Source organism: Prenolepis imparis, unplaced genomic scaffold (genome assembly GCF_030444845.1).
Source record: "Prenolepis imparis isolate NDT839.2.m4 unplaced genomic scaffold, iyPreImpa1.0 SCAF_8, whole genome shotgun sequence".
Taxonomy (NCBI): Eukaryota; Metazoa; Arthropoda; class Insecta; order Hymenoptera; family Formicidae; genus Prenolepis; species Prenolepis imparis.
Window position 1 is genome coordinate 10,403,435 of NW_028141166.1, and position 18,845 is coordinate 10,422,279.

The 18,845-nt window shown below is 41.1% G+C and overlaps 1 protein-coding gene across 4 annotated transcripts in view; it reads right to left on the reverse strand.

Moving 5' to 3' along the window:
* LOC145939775 (serine/threonine-protein phosphatase 4 regulatory subunit 1) overlaps positions 1-18,845 on the reverse strand; it is a 126,194-nt gene that overhangs the window by 58,641 nt on the left and 48,708 nt on the right. The window contains exon 1 of one of the 4 annotated variants that reach the window (XM_083044366.1): positions 16,108-16,340. The exons of 2 other annotated variants lie outside the window; for them this stretch is intronic. In XM_083044366.1, coding sequence (XP_082900492.1) covers positions 16,108-16,325 — 218 coding nt within the window. In that variant the 5' untranslated portion in view covers positions 16,326-16,340. Of the gene's footprint in view, positions 1-16,107; positions 16,341-17,514; positions 18,487-18,845 lie in introns of those variants that run through there. One more of the 4 variants, XM_083044368.1, reaches the window with a different exon arrangement.

The window sequence follows — 18,845 nt, forward strand, 5'->3', positions numbered from 1 at the left end:
GAGAGAGAGGGAATGGGGTAAATAAAATATATTCTCAACCATCAAAGTGAGAAAGTAAATCTGGCAAATCTAGAGCAGAACGATGGTGAAGAAAACGAAGTAATCGCGAAGAACGAATGCAAGAATACGAATGCGAAGACGAAAAGGGATATAGAAAGAAAGTAAGGACCAAAAAAGATTACACCACGAAGAGAACGGAGCAGACCGAAAAAAAAGGGAAAAGATAATGAAGGAAAGATGTAATACAGAACGGTGGGGATGAAGAAAACAGAATGAAGAAGAGGCAGGATAAATAACGACAAGAAGAAAAGATGCAGAACAAAATAGAGGGGAGGATAATCGCGAACAAAGATAAAGAAAAATATCGAATGAAATCGACGCAGAGCGTAGAACGAAGAGGAAGTAGAGACACAGACCTCCCGAAGGGTAGGTTCACGAGAGAGAACAAGGAAGGGGTCTTTAGTGGGCGCTCGGATAAAAGAGGAACGAGTGATCTACGAAAGCATCCGATGGCGCCGTGCACGAAGGGCGAGAGGGTTCGATAGAAAGGGAAATGGAGATTGCCGTCCGATCGAAGGCGTGTGAAAGACAAGGAGAAAACGGTGCGGGATGAAAGGGGAGTGGGGTGAGAGGGTAAAGAGTCCCGAAGATGGACCTCGCCCGGTCTCGCGCGGCATCGTCGGTGGTGATACAGGAGGATAGGGTGGACGAAGCAGAGAGAAAGAAAGACGAAGAAGGTGCAGAGAAGAAGGAAGAGGAGAGGGCGGAGGAGGAAGGGGACGGGTGTCGTGGAATGCGGCCGTAGTCTTGGTATATACGCGCGTCGATCCCGGCCTATGCCAGGGTATTTGTGTATTTATGTGGAACACCGGAGAATCCCGTCGAGACAGAAAGAGAAGGAGAGAGAGAGAGAAGAGAGAGGGGGGAATAAAAAAAGGAGAGAAAGAAAGAAGGAACGCGAGAGAATAAGGAGAGCAAGAGAGGAGCCTTCTCCTGTGAAAGGGAAGAACGAAGACGGAGGGAAGAGCCAATGGCCAGCTAAGGTGTGCTGCCCTTTCGTTATGAGGGAGCGAGTAGGTAGGTAGGATGTAGGTAGGTAGGTAGGTAGGTTGGTAGGTAGGTAGGTAGGTAGGTAGGTAGGTACACTCGAGAGAGCATCCGACTATGCAGCAAGAACACCAGGAAACAAACGACAGCCACCTCACCATCATCACCACCACATACCGCCAACCACGCCGCCCATCGCGCGTTTCTCTCCTTCTAATCCTTCTTTCTCTTTTTTCTCGCGCCGTGCCGGTCACGCTGGTCTCTCCTCTCCTTTATCTCTCTTTCTTACGTTCTCGCTCCGCTCTGTTCCTCGAAATTCCACTGCGGAGCATCACGTCTCTGCTTCCTTTTGGAAGTCTTGGAGACACCGCGAGGTCAAAACACGCGTCACACCGTTCGAATTTCTGCGTAAGCAGTCGCTCGATCAATTGCTCGCTCGTGATGTTTTCTATCAGCGTGAGCCGTGAACGGATAAAGTGTTCATGAACTGGTTAAAGCTTTAAGCGTATCAATTTTCTCGAGTATTAAAAATTTTAAGAAAAAGTTGTCTAAATACACAAGCTAAATTATGAAAGTTATGTAAAATTCCAAACAGAAATATCTCAATAAATTGGACAAAATTCAAATAGAAATAGTTCAATACTTTTGTGTAATTATAACCAACCTCCAAGAGCAAACGACTTGTATATATTATGGTTCGAGAGATCTCAAAATAAAATCCAATGCAAGGCCAAAGTCGTATATATATATATATATATATATATATATATATATATATATATATATACACACACATATATATATATATGAAGTTCTATATTTTTAAATTAAATTAAATTTAATTTTTTAAACAAAAAAGCTCTGAAAATCTTTAATATTTTTTTTAATTAAGCGTTTATGGATTAAACATGAACTCGTCTATCTCACAACTTGTCGACTGTTTATCGGATCTGTTGTGCAAAGCGGTCTATTTACATATATCGATCGATCAGCATGCCTTGATTCGTGCCGAAATCTCTTGAAATCTCCACGAAAATGCTATTTTCATAAACTCGTAAACTGAATATTTACTCCCTGTCTCTCTCTCTCTCTCTCTCTCTCTCTTCTTTGTACCCCTCGCTAATCTTTCTCTCTCTCTCTTTCTCACTTGTTACCCAGAACGCGAGCGACCGGTACGTGAGAGAATGCCGTCAATGCGACGGCGGTGATTTCGGAAGGGAGCGAATGAGCCAGCCGCGCGCGCGAGCAAGGGGATAACAGCGGGATAGTGAGGGAAGGGATGGAGATGCGCGAGCGGGAAGGGAAATGTCTGGCGCGGGACCCCATCGCGGATACTGTACGCGTCGAAGGAGGAGTACGAATCCCAAATACCGGCGCCGCGAACCAGTCTCGGCAGGAGACTGCAGAGCGCCGGTATTCGAACCACGTGGCTGGTCCTCTCTCTCTTTCTGTACCAGCGATTGCGACGACCTGACTACGGTCGCTCGATTCCATGATCGCGTTGACAGCGAGGCGCAGGGTCGCGATTGCGCGTACCTTGACGACGACTGGAGCACGCGTTCGCTTCGTGTGCGTTAATGCGCGATTCGGAGCGAGCTGCTGATTCCGCAAGATCGTGCTCTCTCGCGTTAGGTGCACGCCGTTGTATAAGTTTCTCCAAATGGCCTTAATGGCATAAATCGATTCCCGAAATAATTTCATTTCAAACCGCCATGTACGGGACGTCAATTAATATAACAATTATAATATATTAATGCGCGATAATCCGTAAGATTGAAGAGATGCAATCTCTCATAGAAGTATCTCATAGAAGTGACGCGCCATATATTCATATACAGTATTTTTTGCTTTAATTATATATTTATATAATTAATATAAAATGAAATGAAATATTTTGTAGTAAGAGAAATTGCTATAATTAAAATATTAATTTTAAATTTATGAAATAAAATATTTTATAGCAAAATACAACTGCTATAATTACACATATTTATATAATTATATATAATTATAACAATTTCTTTTGCTATAAAATATTTTATTTCATAAATTTAAAATTAATATACGATATCGATCTTTAGCGATTGCTTTTTGTTTACGGTTTACGCGATTGAGAAAGGAATAAAAAATTATCGCAGTTCTCCAAATATACGCAGTGTTTGAACGGAAAAGAAGGAAAATATTTCGACGGGACATTCCTCGCAAAGCACTCAAAAGTCACGACCACGGCGTGAGATTCCGATATGTCGTCGGTGGACGCGCTTTGCCGTAGGAGGAAGAAGAAGAAAACGGGACGGAAGGGAAAGAGAAGAATCTCCTCTCCTTGTCTCGCAAATCTTCCTTCTCTCTCCGGTCGTATATATACGAGAAGACACAGAGGTCGCGCCGTTTCTATCTTCTTGAGAGATTCACGGCGCGCAGCGTCTCGGGCGGTCCATCGGCGACGGTGGCCCCCGTCTCCCTCCCCTCCCCCCTCCGTGACACTTGAGCTTTCGGTGGAGGGACACACAGCGTGCGTACACACAGAGACCCGCGGCATATATATACACATACACACGCATGAGACAGAGAGAGAAAGAAAGAAGAGAGAGAGAAAGAGAGAGAACAAGTAAGGAAGGAGAGAGAAAGAGAGGCGTCGCACGCCGTGGGAACCGAGGAAAACGTTTCCCGCATACCACCCTCTTCCTCTCTCTCCTTCACGCCCAACTTGACTCACTCACTCTCTCTTTCTTTCTTTCTTTCTTTCTTTTTCTCTTTCGCCTCCTTCGCCACCAATGACGCGCGCGGAACAGAAACACACGCATACGATCGAGTGCGTGTACGTGCACACACTAAAAGAGAGAGAGAGATAGACAGAGAGAAGGAAAGAGGGTACGCAAGCGAGAACGAACGTAAGACCACGTGATCGGGCCGTAACTTTCACAGACGTGCGCGACGACGACAACGACAACCACGACGACGACTCGTTCGTTCCCCGTCCCGCTCCCTTCGCAAGATCGTTCACCAATCCTCTCCCCCACCGACCTCTCACACCATCGTTCTCCTCCCGCGCAGCCGTCTCTCGCCCGCTTCCTCTTATACTTATTCGAACGACGCAGTTGCTCCCGCGGTAGGTACGCGCAACTGCGTCGTAAGCTTCATCGCCGCCGAGAACGAGATCTGCGTACGACGGTACCGCTTCCTTATTCGACGCGCACCGCGCAATTCGACGAGAGAATCCTTTCGACCGCTCTTCTCTTCTCTTCTCTCCTCTCACTCTAGCTCTTTCTCTCTCTCTAGTCGCCTGCGGTGCGCAACACCGTTGTGCCGCGTCTTCTCGCGCGGACATGACACGTCGGAAGACGTCAATGAACGTAGAAGCCCTCCTTGTTGTTCGCATACGATAACTGATAGCGATGGCCGCCGGACAAATAGCATTCGCGCGACTCGAATCGAGTTACAACCGTTTAACCCGTCGACGAGTAATCCAATTTGCAACACCTCATATCAAAGCGTAATAAAAAAAAAAGTTGGAATAATAGATGTGTATATGTGTGTATTTATGATATTTCTACAATAGGGGATATCTATAAATTATTATCTGAATCTTCGTATCGTACGCGTACGATATACGGTGGATAAATGTAGACCGGTCTGACGCGTTCGCGTCGATGCGTTTTGCAATCGGGAAAACAAGTCAAAAATATCATGCCCCGTTAGACACAAGGGGTTTAAAACTCGCGCGCATAAATAAAATAAACGATTGCAGAACTCACCGCGTATGTGGAGCGTACAGTCGCAGAGATAAATCACATGTGTGTTGGGACTTACCTAGAACAAAAAACAATACAAATTTATAAATAACATAATAATAAAGGATATACATATAACAATAATAAATATAAATACATGTAGAAAAATAATAAATATAAAATATAAAAGTATTTTATATGATAATGTTTCCACATAAGTTTTCTTTAGAGAAAGATTTTTTTTATACATGTCTGTTACGTCTTATTTTATTATTATTTATGACGGACAATCTCAATGCTCCAAAATCGTTCAATATCCTAGCTTGAACCGGAAGAAAACAATCCACGCCGGAGTGGATCGACTTTCTGTTTGAAATTTTTCGAAATGTATTTTTCCTTCCTAAGCTTGTAGGATCTCTTTTCTCTCGGTAGAAGGGAAGTAAGGCGAGAGATAATGATGAAGGGAGAGAGAACGAAAGGAGAGACGAAACGAAAAGAGAAAAGCGGAGAAGACGCGGATAGAAAGATCCTAGAGAAGCGGTAAAGAGAGAAAGAAAAAGAGAAAGAAAATATAAACGAGAGAAATCGGGGGAGAGGGAGAGAAAGGACAGGCGGAGAAGGCCGCGGTCCGGATGAAAGGGGACCGAGGGAGGTCGCCGCCCTTCCAGGAACCCTTATAAACTTGGACCCGATCTCTTCGGGCCTTTTTCTTCGCGTTCTCCTACTACACGCATAGCACAATCCGCCAGAGAGTGATTCTCTTGTGTGCGAGCACGACGAACGCGCACGCAACACGGCCGCATGCGTGCGGGCAGGCATGCACGCACACGCGTACACGCGTATTTTTCTATTCGTAGATCCCGAGATTTTTCCGCCGATTAGACCGGAGCTTTCGTGGTCCATCGCGTGGGAAGCTACGCCGATCGACATTCGCATATACGTCATTGAAAGGCTTTTAAAGAAATATTTACTGTATTTTTAATATCAAGCAAGGATGTGTGCTGTTGAAATTCGTGGAAACCGCGGACGAAGTCTGAGGGAAATCTATCGATTAGAAATAATATAAGGAATTAACAAATTAATAGTGTGCGCATCAATATGCTTATAAAAATATACTATTAATAAATAATTGAGTTTTTTTTCGTATCTATAATCAACTTTTTATATTTTTCCTTTACTCATTAAATTTTCATCCAGTCTTCTGGATCGTTGTGGTTATAGCAGAGAGCTTTTAGTTCGTTAAGCTCAGCGAAAAATTAATTTATTGTATAGTCGACAAAACCCACCTCTCTCTGTAGCAGAGAGTTGTTGATTTAAGCTTAAATCTAATCTAAACGAAATGCTTTTTTTTATGGCGGAGAAACATTTCGCTGATAAATTCTAAACCGAAATTTACGAATCGCACGTACACGCGATACGTCTTTCATTCTGTTTACTTAATTGTGCAGACACTTGTAATTGTAGATTGTTCGCATGAATAGTATAATAACTGTGCATCAAAAGATCGTCACAAACAATCTCGATCATGAACTTTGACATTTACTATAATGTAGAAGGAAAATTGGAGCATTTTTTCCAATAATGTTTATAACATATATATGTATATGGAATAACGTTTTTGTTAGTTATTTAAGAGAAGAATTACATTTACAACAGCGGACGTTCTATCGCTGACGCAAACATCGAAGGGGGTTAATCGTTTGACAAAAACATGTGAGAAGACGTCTCCTCGAAACGGATTTCTCGAAGCCGCCCGCGCGCGAACCTAAGTTACAAACGTGAAGAAAAACACCTATCATTCGACGACGACGACGACGACGACGACGACGACGACGACGACGACGAAGACGACGCTGCGTGCGCCTCCGGGGGCGGACGAGAGAGCAGCGAGTAAAGTAATCACCGGCAAAATTGGTTGACGAGATAGTCAGATTGGCCGCTGGCCACTTGGCTGCTCGATTGTCCAGACACGCCTCCGGCGAAATGAAATTTGATTTTGTCGGGCAATTTCGCGCCCAAATCAACCACCTCTTTCCCCTCTCAAACTCCTCCACACCGGCCCCTACCCCGTCCCACCCTCCCACGGAGAAGCGGTCGTCGGGCCCATGCCGTACCGGAACCGGGGGTCAGGAACGCGACGGGGAGAGGCGAAGGGAACCGTGGAGAGAGTCGTATCCTGTAACCTCGTTAAGAGCCGCACTCTCGCGGTATTGGCCTCATTGAACGCACGGGAGCATCTTTCTGAGCGTCGAGTGCACCCTTATGAGTTCAAAGGGTGGATAGCAGAGAGGGTTAGGTCCCCTTTATGCATGGGGGAAGGAGGCAGAGAAGGTGGCGGCTGGCGGCCAAACACGATGTATGAAAGGACTTCTGGAAAAACTATCACCATAGTTGACAGAACGCGCGCACCAATAGAGTATCTAACATTTTAGACTTTGACGTAAAAATTTAAAAGCATGGCACATGATTATTTTCTTTAAAAAAGTGAAGAATATATATTCCAAGATTCTATTTAGTCTTGAATTAATCTTTTCTACCTAGTTTTTCTCTTAATATTTTCAAAACATAGATAATTTAAAAGCTATAATAAAATAATTTAAAAACATAGATATATAGACGCATTTTTATTAATTGGATGTTTTTTTCACTTGAGAAAATGTTCTGTATTAGCTGCACCTTTGACGAATGATATCGCGAGACGTACTGCTAAGTAAATCACACCAAGAACCGAATAATGTGTGAGAAACAAAAGGAGTTTCCACCCCCGTTCACGAGTGTGCGTCTCGGCGGACACGTGTTTCTTGATTAGGCGCCGGAGACTGCTGAGAATTCGATTATAGGAGGAGGTGCGAGTGCGCTTTAAGGGGACGGCAGCCCACGCATTGTGCCGTGCGTTTGGATAATTCAATTTCTTTAAAGTAATTACTTGTTGCTTCCACGTGAAAGTTTGTTTCCATTTCAAAGTGCGAGCAACGCGCCGATAACTTCGCCTCCTTGTTGGCTGCTTTACTCAAACTTCCTCTCTCTCTCTGTCTCTTTCCTTCCTTTCTATTTTTTAATAAAATTGATGACACATTTGTTTCAAGTATAACAATAAATTTTATATTATATAATATTAATATTAATATAATATTAATATTATTTTATATCGTTAACATTGCATGATGATGAATGCAGCATCAGTAAAAGAGTCGGAGATTTTTTCAAATCTATTTTATATGGATATATCTACAATTCGTGATATACTAGCAATTTATGCCAAAATACTATTATAAATTATAAATTTTTTAATTAAAAATTATATTGGCTAGATGTTTTTTTTTCTAGCTAATATATATTAACTTTTTAATTAATTAATATATATTGTAATAATCTTATTATTATTTATTGCCACCTTTTCAATCAATTTAAAAATATTCAATTTATTAATTGCATATAATTTTATAATTTGTTATAGTTTGCTTTAAATTTTGACGATGATACGAGAGAAAGGAGTAAAGAGGCTATATAGTATATAGAATGCCGCGCAGAGCCGCCATTAATACGCTGCGCTAATATAAGACGCGTCAAATTTGAAAGCGACACGACGAAAAAAAGAACGCTAAAAACGATAAGACAAAGGTCTTCAAGTCCATCAGAACGAATATTTCGCATGCATATATTTGCAGAGATGGTTTATAACTTTGTGATTATTACTGGCGTCATTTAATCGCCGATTGTATTCTGACAATCTAAATTTTACCGTCACGGTTCTAAAAACACGATACCGCTATAAAACGTGGACGGTATTGTATGCAAATTGAGTTTATCTAAGAAAAGAGATGTTAACAAAGACAAAGTTAATAAAGGCAGAATTTCTTAAAATCGACACTTTGCATTCGATATATTTAAAAATTTTATAGAAATTTTTATTACAAGTTATCCTAAGTTTCTAAAATAAATTCGTGATACTTTTCAGAAGCGGCGCGTATGTTTCTCATAATATCTTCTTTGAAAATGCAGGCGCGTTCATTTTTTCAGTTTTATGTGCTTTTCTCAAAACTGTCACGTGTTATTAATATATAAACACCAATTTAAATGCAAACTTGTCGGTTAAACGAAACGTCCGATCGCCCTATTGCGGAAGTATAAATCGTCGCGTACGATCTCTCTGACATTTCTCTGACAACTTTGTGACACCGATATGATAATCGTATCGGTATTTCTTGTCGGTAATATCTTTAGTAGCAAAAACATTGAGAAAGAGAGAGAGAGAATCAGTGAATGACGGCGGTAGGCCGACAGTGGAAAGCAGAAAGCGAGCAGGAAGCGAGCCCTCATGATCTCGGTTGCCTATTTTTGGCCAGACTTCGTAGAATCGTATAGTTTCTCAGCCGAGTTTGTAGGCGCCGCCGTCGTCTATCATGCATTCGATAACACCGAATGGCCGATAATAACGATATTACGTGCAGGCGCAAATAAATTTTCACGCGAAATCGAAACATTCCCCTCGCCTATAAGACTGATTATTGCGCGAAACTGATCGAAAAGTCTGACGATAAAATTCTACCACGATTGCTATCATCGCGCCGCTGGACTTTATATAAGTCTCACTTGACTTAATCAATCTCTTGTACCTCTTTTCTATTTGCTTTTCTAGTTAAAAAAAATTTATGACTCTGTAAAAAAATGTAATAATTGTACGAAGAAGCAATCAGCTAAATTAGGATTAAAATTGAATAACATTGATGAAAGCAAGTTTTAAGGTTTTCACACAAGTGAAAACCGTGTGAAAATTAATTTCATCTACGTGCAAATTCGATTATCATCCCAATCAAAAGTTCTCTTTTCAGACATGGCATATGGAAGAAATAAGATTAAAAGTGACAGAATATTAAAAAGAACGACATATTACTCGTAAATAACAGATAAACGCTGAAAAATATTTCGAAAATGATGAAAAGCGATACAACTTAATGCTGTATCATTCGCAAATAACAAGTGAGCGGTAAAAAATATTTGAGATTAATGATATCTTTTTGTATCTTTTTCTATTATTCCAATGTGTTTTTCAATTACTCTAAAATCTTTCTTTACCTTTGTTTTTTTATCAGCCAATAAGAAACAATAAATCGATTGAATGCTTAAAATACGCACTAAATTGCAATTGTTTAAACTGAACAAAAGACATTCAAACAAGTATCAAATCATTTGAATAATTACATGATTAATGCAACAAACGTTATTATTCAACGATTATGCTCATTAACGCTATGCTATATTAATGTGCAATTGTATCCGCAAAATTGTTGTATCAACGCGAAAAATTTGATGTTTGAATGTGATACATTCCATTTAAAATGACTGCTATTTATCCGAACAGAATCTTTTTTCTCTATATGTTTCGAGTTGCGACGCGCATTAACGCGAAATTCCACAAAGATTCCAAACAACAACAAAAAATATTCATCAAGTCGGATGATTACCATGCAATTAGGGAGAAAGATGGAAGGAGGAGGGGAGAGGGGGGAAGAGAAGGAGGTGAGCTGGGTCGACGAACCCTTGTTTCTGAATCGCGGCGCCATAGCGACCCCTAAATCACGACCGCCTAGGACGTGGACGACGGGGGCTATCGGTACTCTATCTTTCATATACACAAAGTATAGATGCAGGTGGGCCGCTGCGTGCACGCGCGCATTTTACGTACACGCACGTAGTATGTACGCACGATTGCGTGCCTGGCACGGAGCGCGGGCCACGCGCGCCCTACGCGGCAGTCACGCACCAAAACAAACCCTCCCCCTTCCCGGCCGTCCCCCGCGCAATCGCGAGTTTATCGATGGTTCTCGAGCAATTTCTCTCTGGTATTTGAAAGATTAATTATAAATACCTAGGGGAGTTCCAATGATTTTCCCGAGTAAAGTATCATCGTGGATTGTTGCGATTTTGTAAAAGTTTTACGGAAAGCGAGAAAAAAAAGAGGAAGAAGGGCAGGAAAAGTAATACTGCATCTCAAAAGAAAGATATTTAAAAAAGAAAAATTATGAGAAAATGTCGAGAATTATTTTTTACAAAAAGATGTAATTTTTTTTAGAACTGAAAAGAAAATGATGTCTCTTTAGCAATAATGAATGAACAGTAACATTATATTTATTATATGTAGAGAAGATCGTGAGAAAATTGTCAAAATAATTCTGGTGCAATTGAATTCCTTAAAGGCATGTAAAGATTTATAATGTTGTGTTATACGCAAAATGAATAATTCGTCAATAACTAGCTCCAAGAAATCATGACATCTGTACTTCTGTACAGAAGGTAAAACTAAAATAATTCTGAATTTCTCAATGCTGTAGACTGTAGATATGCACAATTGTCATCGTGCCAGTTACAGTGCGCTCATTATCTTAAATGAGTACGGAGAAATTTTCCGTGCATTTTAAATATTGAAAATTTAATGCAACGAAAATTTTACTGCCTTTAATATTTGTATTTGCATGATTAATTTGTTTGAAATATTATAATTTTACAATCCTTCGAGCGGTGACACTCGCATATATCTTGCAAAATTATTTGATTTTTCGGACACATGTAAAAAATTTAAAATCCATTCATATTTTACACCAAGCATTAAATAAAGCATTTCGAACAGTGAGTTCCAAGAGCGGAAATGAGACCCACACCTGAGTCTCAGGTTCTTTTTCGAGGCTCGCGTTTGCGGGGCAATCGCCCTGTGCCTACACGCACGTGTAGAAAACAATAGGACAACATCCACGATCGGAATGCGCATTACGAATTAACTGCGCCGAGATAATTATGGTAGTAAACGAGAGCCACACAAATGCGATCTCCGACCACACGCTGCACGTTTCAGCGATTGCTGGCTCGCGCGATGCCAACGTAATTAAGCGATTGGCATCGAGATTCTCGTTAGTAATGCGACTGAATTGTCGAACTCGTTAAATTTATTTCTTGATATTTCACAATTCATGCAAACCGCATTCCGTACAATTTTGTAAAAAGCATGAATTTAATTCATCTTGACACAGATCCGGTGTGCAAAAATTTCTTACTTTCTTGCATTTAATATGTAATAGATTCATGCGACATTGTGCATCGTAAAGTCTGTCGGATATTATTCTTAAAAGATTAAATACTCTTTGAATCATAGATAGAGCATGAAAGCAAGAAAAGTAGCGGCTGCTCCAGTGCCGAAATGTTACAAAGTAATTTAATGTAGATAAATTAAATATTTTGACGAATTAAAAGTTAGAAAATATAGACAAGTTTTTAATAAATTTTAATGCAATTTTTTTTACCGTAGCAGAAATTTAAAATTTAAGACTGAATTATAAAGATATTCAACATTAAAAATTTTAAATTTGCAAAATTTGTTAAATTATTTTTTATGTATCAAAGTTTATGATTTTCCGAGATTTTTCACATGAATATTATAAAATACTTCAAGTTGATATATTTGCATAGGAAAATTGCAATGTTTTTCAGAATGTTAAAAGCAACATAACATAAAAGAATAAAATAACTGACAACTAAATTTGTTAATAAATTTTACTAAGAAAATAAATTTTATTAAGAAAACAACTAATTTATAGATAGTAGACTGTAGCTAAAAAGATATTCAGACTTCTAAGACATCCTACGTCGAGTCCTATACGTTTTTGATACGCTCAAACTAAAAGTAATGCAGATATGGCAACGAAACGCGTGCCATTGACCCGATCGAAGAAATCGCGATAGAGTCGTTAGAGACACGATAGAACGGCCCGTTCGATGGCATATTACAATTTTAGCCCCCTCCGCCAGGTGCTAATTTACTTTAGCCGCATCGACTTTTCCGCGAAAGCATCCATCAAGTTCCATTACAGCTTCCGACGTCCACCGCTCTCGGACACACCCCTTTCGCATTCGCCCTTAAGCACATAATATCGTTACCCTTCCCTGTCGACAACGGGTTACTACGGAGTTACCCAAGAACGAAGCGACCGGTTCCGGCAGAACGATGTCTCTGAAGAAATTCGCTTATATTCTAAGATCGCGATATTGTAAGATTTTATTTGATTCTACGAACATCACGGATTTAATCAAATTATATAATTGGAAGTATGAATTACAAAAAGCTACGTAATAACGTCACTGCTATTATCACCCATTCAATTTGATAGACAATCATATATAAATAAATGCGTATACTGTTACTATACACATTTATTTAATTATATCTAACATTTTCACATTTAGCACTAAATGCAATTATCATTTTTGGTTGTTATATTTCTATGAGATAAATAGAAAGAAATTTATTATCCAAAATTTATCGAACATCATCATATGTTCTTAACATTAATTGGAAATTTAATTTAGGGAGAATGTTTGCCAAATTATATAAAATTTTGCTGTCGATTAATTTTGTTAGATGCATTTTGATAAAAAAATGAATGTTTTTGTGTGTAAATATATTTGCTAAAATAAAAAAAACTGCTCTCTAAAATCGTTAGCTTAGCAAAGTATTCGAAAGTTTTGAGACTTCTGAAACGTCTGGGACTTTGAAACAAAAATCGATAGAACTTCACCAACGGTTGCCTACTAGTTTTCTTTAAACCCTCCGACCGGTCGATGCACGTGGTAAAAACATGCGCGTACACGTGTCGCACAACACATATACTTCAACCGAAAGGGACTTGCAAAGTTTATCGCGATATTTGTGATTCTTTTTGTGAATAGAGTAATTTTGCGATATTGTGTTCAATATTGTTAATTTTTATAATCCTTATATATGTATAACGCTTGAGATATATTATACATTACGATTTCGCTGCAAAATATATTTGAATATATTCGGTAGAACTTGCAACAAATATTTTGTAGCATGTATTAAAGAAATGGAGCATCTACAAAATGCCAAAAATAATTTGGTATTAAAGGAATTACTATCAATTGTATAAAAAGTATTAATACAATTTGTTATATAAATTAATATACCTATTATTTCTAATTATTTTAAATGCATTTTATTTTTCAACATTAAATTAATTTAAGTGTAAAATATTTTCTTATCTCGATACTTTTTTTATCTGCGTTTTTTATGTGATTGTTTATCGACTAGTATATAATCTTCGAATCTTTCTGTACAGAAAAAAAATCAGGATTGTCTCAAGGCACATAATAAACATTTTCTAATTAATTCTCCAGCGATATTCATTGATTATGTAAATTACAATTAAATGAGAAAGTGGATGAGAAAGCTGCAGCCGAGATTAATCGGCTCACCGCGGATAAAATCATTGATGCTTCTCGAGTTTGCCGACGCCTTAAAAGATCACCCACGTGTCTTCCACCGCGCCGCCATTTTGCCCGTCCGCCGCCATGCCACACAAGTCCGAATCCCCACCGCCAAACATTCGTCTTTCTCTCTCTTTCTCGGGAACGTTCGTCTTGGGCGACGAGAAGGGAAGTTTCCGGATTCATGACTCGAGATAACGCGGGCGAATGAAAAATTCGCGGAGTTGGATTTCGCAATCGCCGCGAGGCGACGGACTCGCGCGACGAGTAACCTCTCCCGCGAAGGTCTTTTGCATCGCACATCGCGGAGCAATGAATCTCGGCGTCACGCCGAGAGAGTGATTCGTTCTCGTTGCGTCGCAACTCGATGAGTCACGGTCCGCTTTCGAGAGCGTTATCGAGGCCTATGCCGATTTTCGAGGCTCAACAACACTATCGACTGACTCGATCCCGCCGAGACGAAGCGCTCCGAGAGAAAGAAACGGGGGAAAATGTGAATATGTAGGATAAAGAACGAAAATTTCAGTTCACCAACATCAAATTTTGATATTAAAAAAATATGACATTTTAAGTGTTTTCTAATTTGTCAATAATTACGGAAATTTAGATAAGTAATAAAGTCGACATGTGATTTATATTTATGTCACACTGGAATAAAATTTAAAATATAAACACGACGACGTGCGAGACGGACGTAAACGTGTGAATTGAACGTCTATTTTATACGTCGAGAATATAATGATTATCTCATATCCTGACCTTCTCTTCTTTTTCAAATGTTGCGAAGTATTTCGCGGATTTTGGGACGCGCAGCGTGGGGGAGGTTGAAAGGAATAGACAGAGATAGAGGGATATATAGAGGATCGATGGTCCCGACATCCTATTCTTCAAGGAGAACTCCGTTATTTCGCAAACGCGACCTCACCTTCCAGGAATCGCGTCCTTGAATGATGGAGGTCATCGGCTCGGAGAGGAACTCTCGCTTGTCTGCCATTATCCCGCCGTCGTCGTCTTACCTTGGCGAATACGTAGACGATCGATACGGACCGTCGAATCTCGTGTCCGGAGTCTCGTAGAGCCGGCAATGACGACGACGACGACGACGACGACGATAACGCGGTCTCGGGAACGACAGATTTTCAAATATCGCGAATACCAGCAAACAATCAAGAGAACTGCTCTTTACAATCTATTTAACTGTATCTTTACCGCTTGTTCTCAGATCCCCTAAACTCGTTGCAGTCCGAATTATGCTAACTGTTCCATTTCCATCGTTTCGTCTAACCATCTAGTCACTTCACGACTTCGTTTAGCATCGTATAATTTTTTCTTTAGCATAAAATAACTCAGCGTGCAAAACGCGATAATATACTTATAGTATTATTTTAAAATATGCGTGTTGAGAAATATTCTGTTATTTACAATTAATTCTTGTAATTATTATAAAATTTTTTGTCGAATACAACTTGTTTGTAAAAAATTAAATAAATTAGAGATGAAGATTCTACTCCCAGAATATCAAGATATCAATGATATTTGAGTCAAATAAAATCTGATTACCTTTCACGAGCACAAAGTCAGAAATACAATAGATGACAAAACTTAATATTCATAATTTTCGCACACAAATATATTTTATTATAATAAAATTTTGTAATGCGATAATCAGTCTAATCTTTTCGAGCTAGTTTTAAGCCATTTTTCTATAATATATGAAAAAGGTTTTTCGATATTATTTCCCTTTTAATTATAATTTTACCAAACTTTTATTTCAATACCAAACGACGAAGCGACAATATGTTTACACTTTGGAGAAAGATCAAGGAGGACATGTACGAAAAACGCAGTTTTAATCAAACAATACAAAAGTAAAAAAAAAAAGATATATATAAGACATCTCCATGATTAAAAACATCCATTGGACATCTCTGCGACATCTCTCGGATGTTCGCGTCGTCTGAATAAAGGGGGCCAAATCTATTAGGGAACGTCGCGCGAATGTGGCGAACGGCCGCCTATTTTCACGGCTGATCGCGTTCGGTCGACTCGTTACCTCGTGACATTTTTATCGGTCCGGTGACATTTTCGGACGCGTCGGCGACGGTGAAGTCGACGACAATAAGTGTGTGACTCGCACATTCGAAAATAGAGAGGCGCCGCCGACCAGCTCGGAATCGCCGGGCCTTCGAAAACGAAGACGAAGACGAAGACGAAGACGAAGACGACGACGACGACGACGACGACGACGACGACGAAGACGTCGCTTATCATTATCCGCCTTATCGAACATTATGTAAGCGTCGTCCACGTCATTCGCGGCAGTAAGGGGCCTCCGTAAATGCGCTCGCGCGAAAAGAGAATCATCAAAAAGGTAGTCGTGACGCACGCGAATTGTTTACAAATATTTTCGGAATTTGTACAATAGAATTTAAAATATCGAGGAACAAAGATCATCTCTTGTCGTCTCGTCGGACAATAGGATAGGTGTTATATACAAGGATTAGTTACTACGGGATATTGCTGGATGGAGAAACCTTACGAATAAAAAAAAAGTGGATTAATGTACTCCGTGACGTGAGGGAAACAAAGAGCACTCGGTCCTGCGAGCAATTATGCTCGATTTTCATGAGCTCATATTTCATTTCATGAATACCGGAGTGTGTTAATTGAAATTTTAAAGCGAAATTAACAAGAGTTAGACGCATACTTAGCACAATCGTTCTTTCTGTATTATAATATATGTATATCAAATATAATTTTTAATTGCATAAAGGTTCATGAAAATTTCATTCAATTAATAGTATAATTAAATCTGTTGCAACACATTATTATAAGAGAATTCTAGAATTTTAAAAAACCTATCATCTCCGTATAACTTTCTTTATATAGAACTATTAAGAGAAAACTAAATGCGCGAATACTTTCTTCACACGCTCAAGTTTGAAAAGTGCACATGCGTATATAATACAGTACGGCTAAAAAGAACGGAGTCCAAGTTTCTGCAACGTCGCAATAATCGACGCTGAAGAGAATTCGCGCTCGAGTTTGCGATTCTTTCGAGTTATACGAGAAGAGCTCCTCTTTCAGACACACACGCACATGCATACGCACGCACACTTGTATATATCCTCCGTTAGAGACGACGCTCTCTCTTCGGCGCCGCCGCCGACGTCGTCGGCGGGATTTTGCGGCGTACCTACTGCGCAGATTCCGTGTCACGCGGTCGTCTCTATCGCGGCGCGGAAAACTTTGCACAGTCCGCGGCCGCGCGTTCTCGCGCTCTCTCTCTATCGTCCGCGCCGACGGACTTGCGATCGCAAGTTTCTCGAAGCTCGTCTGGAGCGCTCGATGATCGCGAGAGCGGAGAGTTTTTGTTGCTCTTCCTTTTTTTCTCTCTCTTTTTCTTTCCCGCCATTAATTAGGCGCTTAAATAGACGCCGCGCATTTTATTGCTGCTCACCTTTATCTCGCAATTTCCATTTTCCCGCCCCGTCTCTCGGCCTCCTTCCGTTCGTCACCCCGATGACGATTCCATATCTTCGTGAATCAGTCCTGTCATCGTGCGTCACTTGGATGCCGATTACTGCACTACTCCGCGTCGCGCGATCGGTACACGTCGTTATATGTATACATAGTATCGCGAAACCGTAGTAATACTCGGAACCGATATTTGCCAAGCTCGCGTTTTCCACAGCCTTTCTCCCCGGTCGACGATATTACGGAGTACATCGGTCGAAATGCGCGTCGCGTAATTTTCCAACGTCCTTTCCGCGTCGTCGAGAGACGACCTTCACTTATTTGGAGCGATTTCAAAGAACGTGAACGAGCCATCGGCGAAAAGACGCAAAACGCGACTTAATGCGCGATACGCGAACTCGCGTGCGCAGAAGCGAGGCGCGCAGCCCGACAGGCGCAATTCGGAGTCGACTAGAGAGAACGACGACAACGTTGATGACGATGACGACGAGACGGTGACGGTGACGACGCCTGGCACACGTAAGACCGTCGTGGTCTCTCTCGTATTACACACTGGGTGGTCCGACTTATTGTTAGCGTACCGCGCGATTAAAATGGCTGCGAGTGTGTGTATCTTGTTTTCTCTCTCTCTCTCACTCTTCCCCCTTTTCCCGTCGTGCGCGTACATCACCTATCCTCGCTCGGGCAACGACTCGACACCGTCGTCGTCGTCGTCGTCGTCGTATTGTCCTCGCACGCATTCGCGGAATCGCGTCGCGGGACAACTCGAGGCGCGAGGGAGGTAAAAAAGAGGAATAAGGAAGGCGCGCGCGCGAACAACGATAAACAACGATGTAAAACGTAAACGAAGCGGCGGCACACACGAGTACAAAGTGGTAGACACGCGCGAGAAGCCGCGTGGGACTGCGTCGCTTAAAGCGAACGCCGCGCCGCGACCGCGCGCGCGTCGACGAAAGCGACGAGATACGACGCTGCGCTCGGCCGTCGCCGGAACTACGAGAGTAAATAGCGGACCGACGACGATGGGCCGCTGGAGGAAAAGGGGTGGGATGGAAGCTCGGGGAGAGGAAACGGAGGGAACGCCGTGCGTTCTCGAGCGAGGAACGCAAAAGGGAGAGGAGGGAAGAGGGAGAGAAGCGCGGCGCAGGGCGAGGGGAGACATCTCGAGAGTGCGTCGGGCCAAGTGCGCGAGTGTCGTCATATCCGGTATTCGGGGTGGCGCTGTACCGAAGCCGAGGCGCGGACGTATGAGTGTGTGTATGTATGGATGCGTGTGTATGCGTGCCGCGATAAAAGCGGCCCCGTCTTGCACAC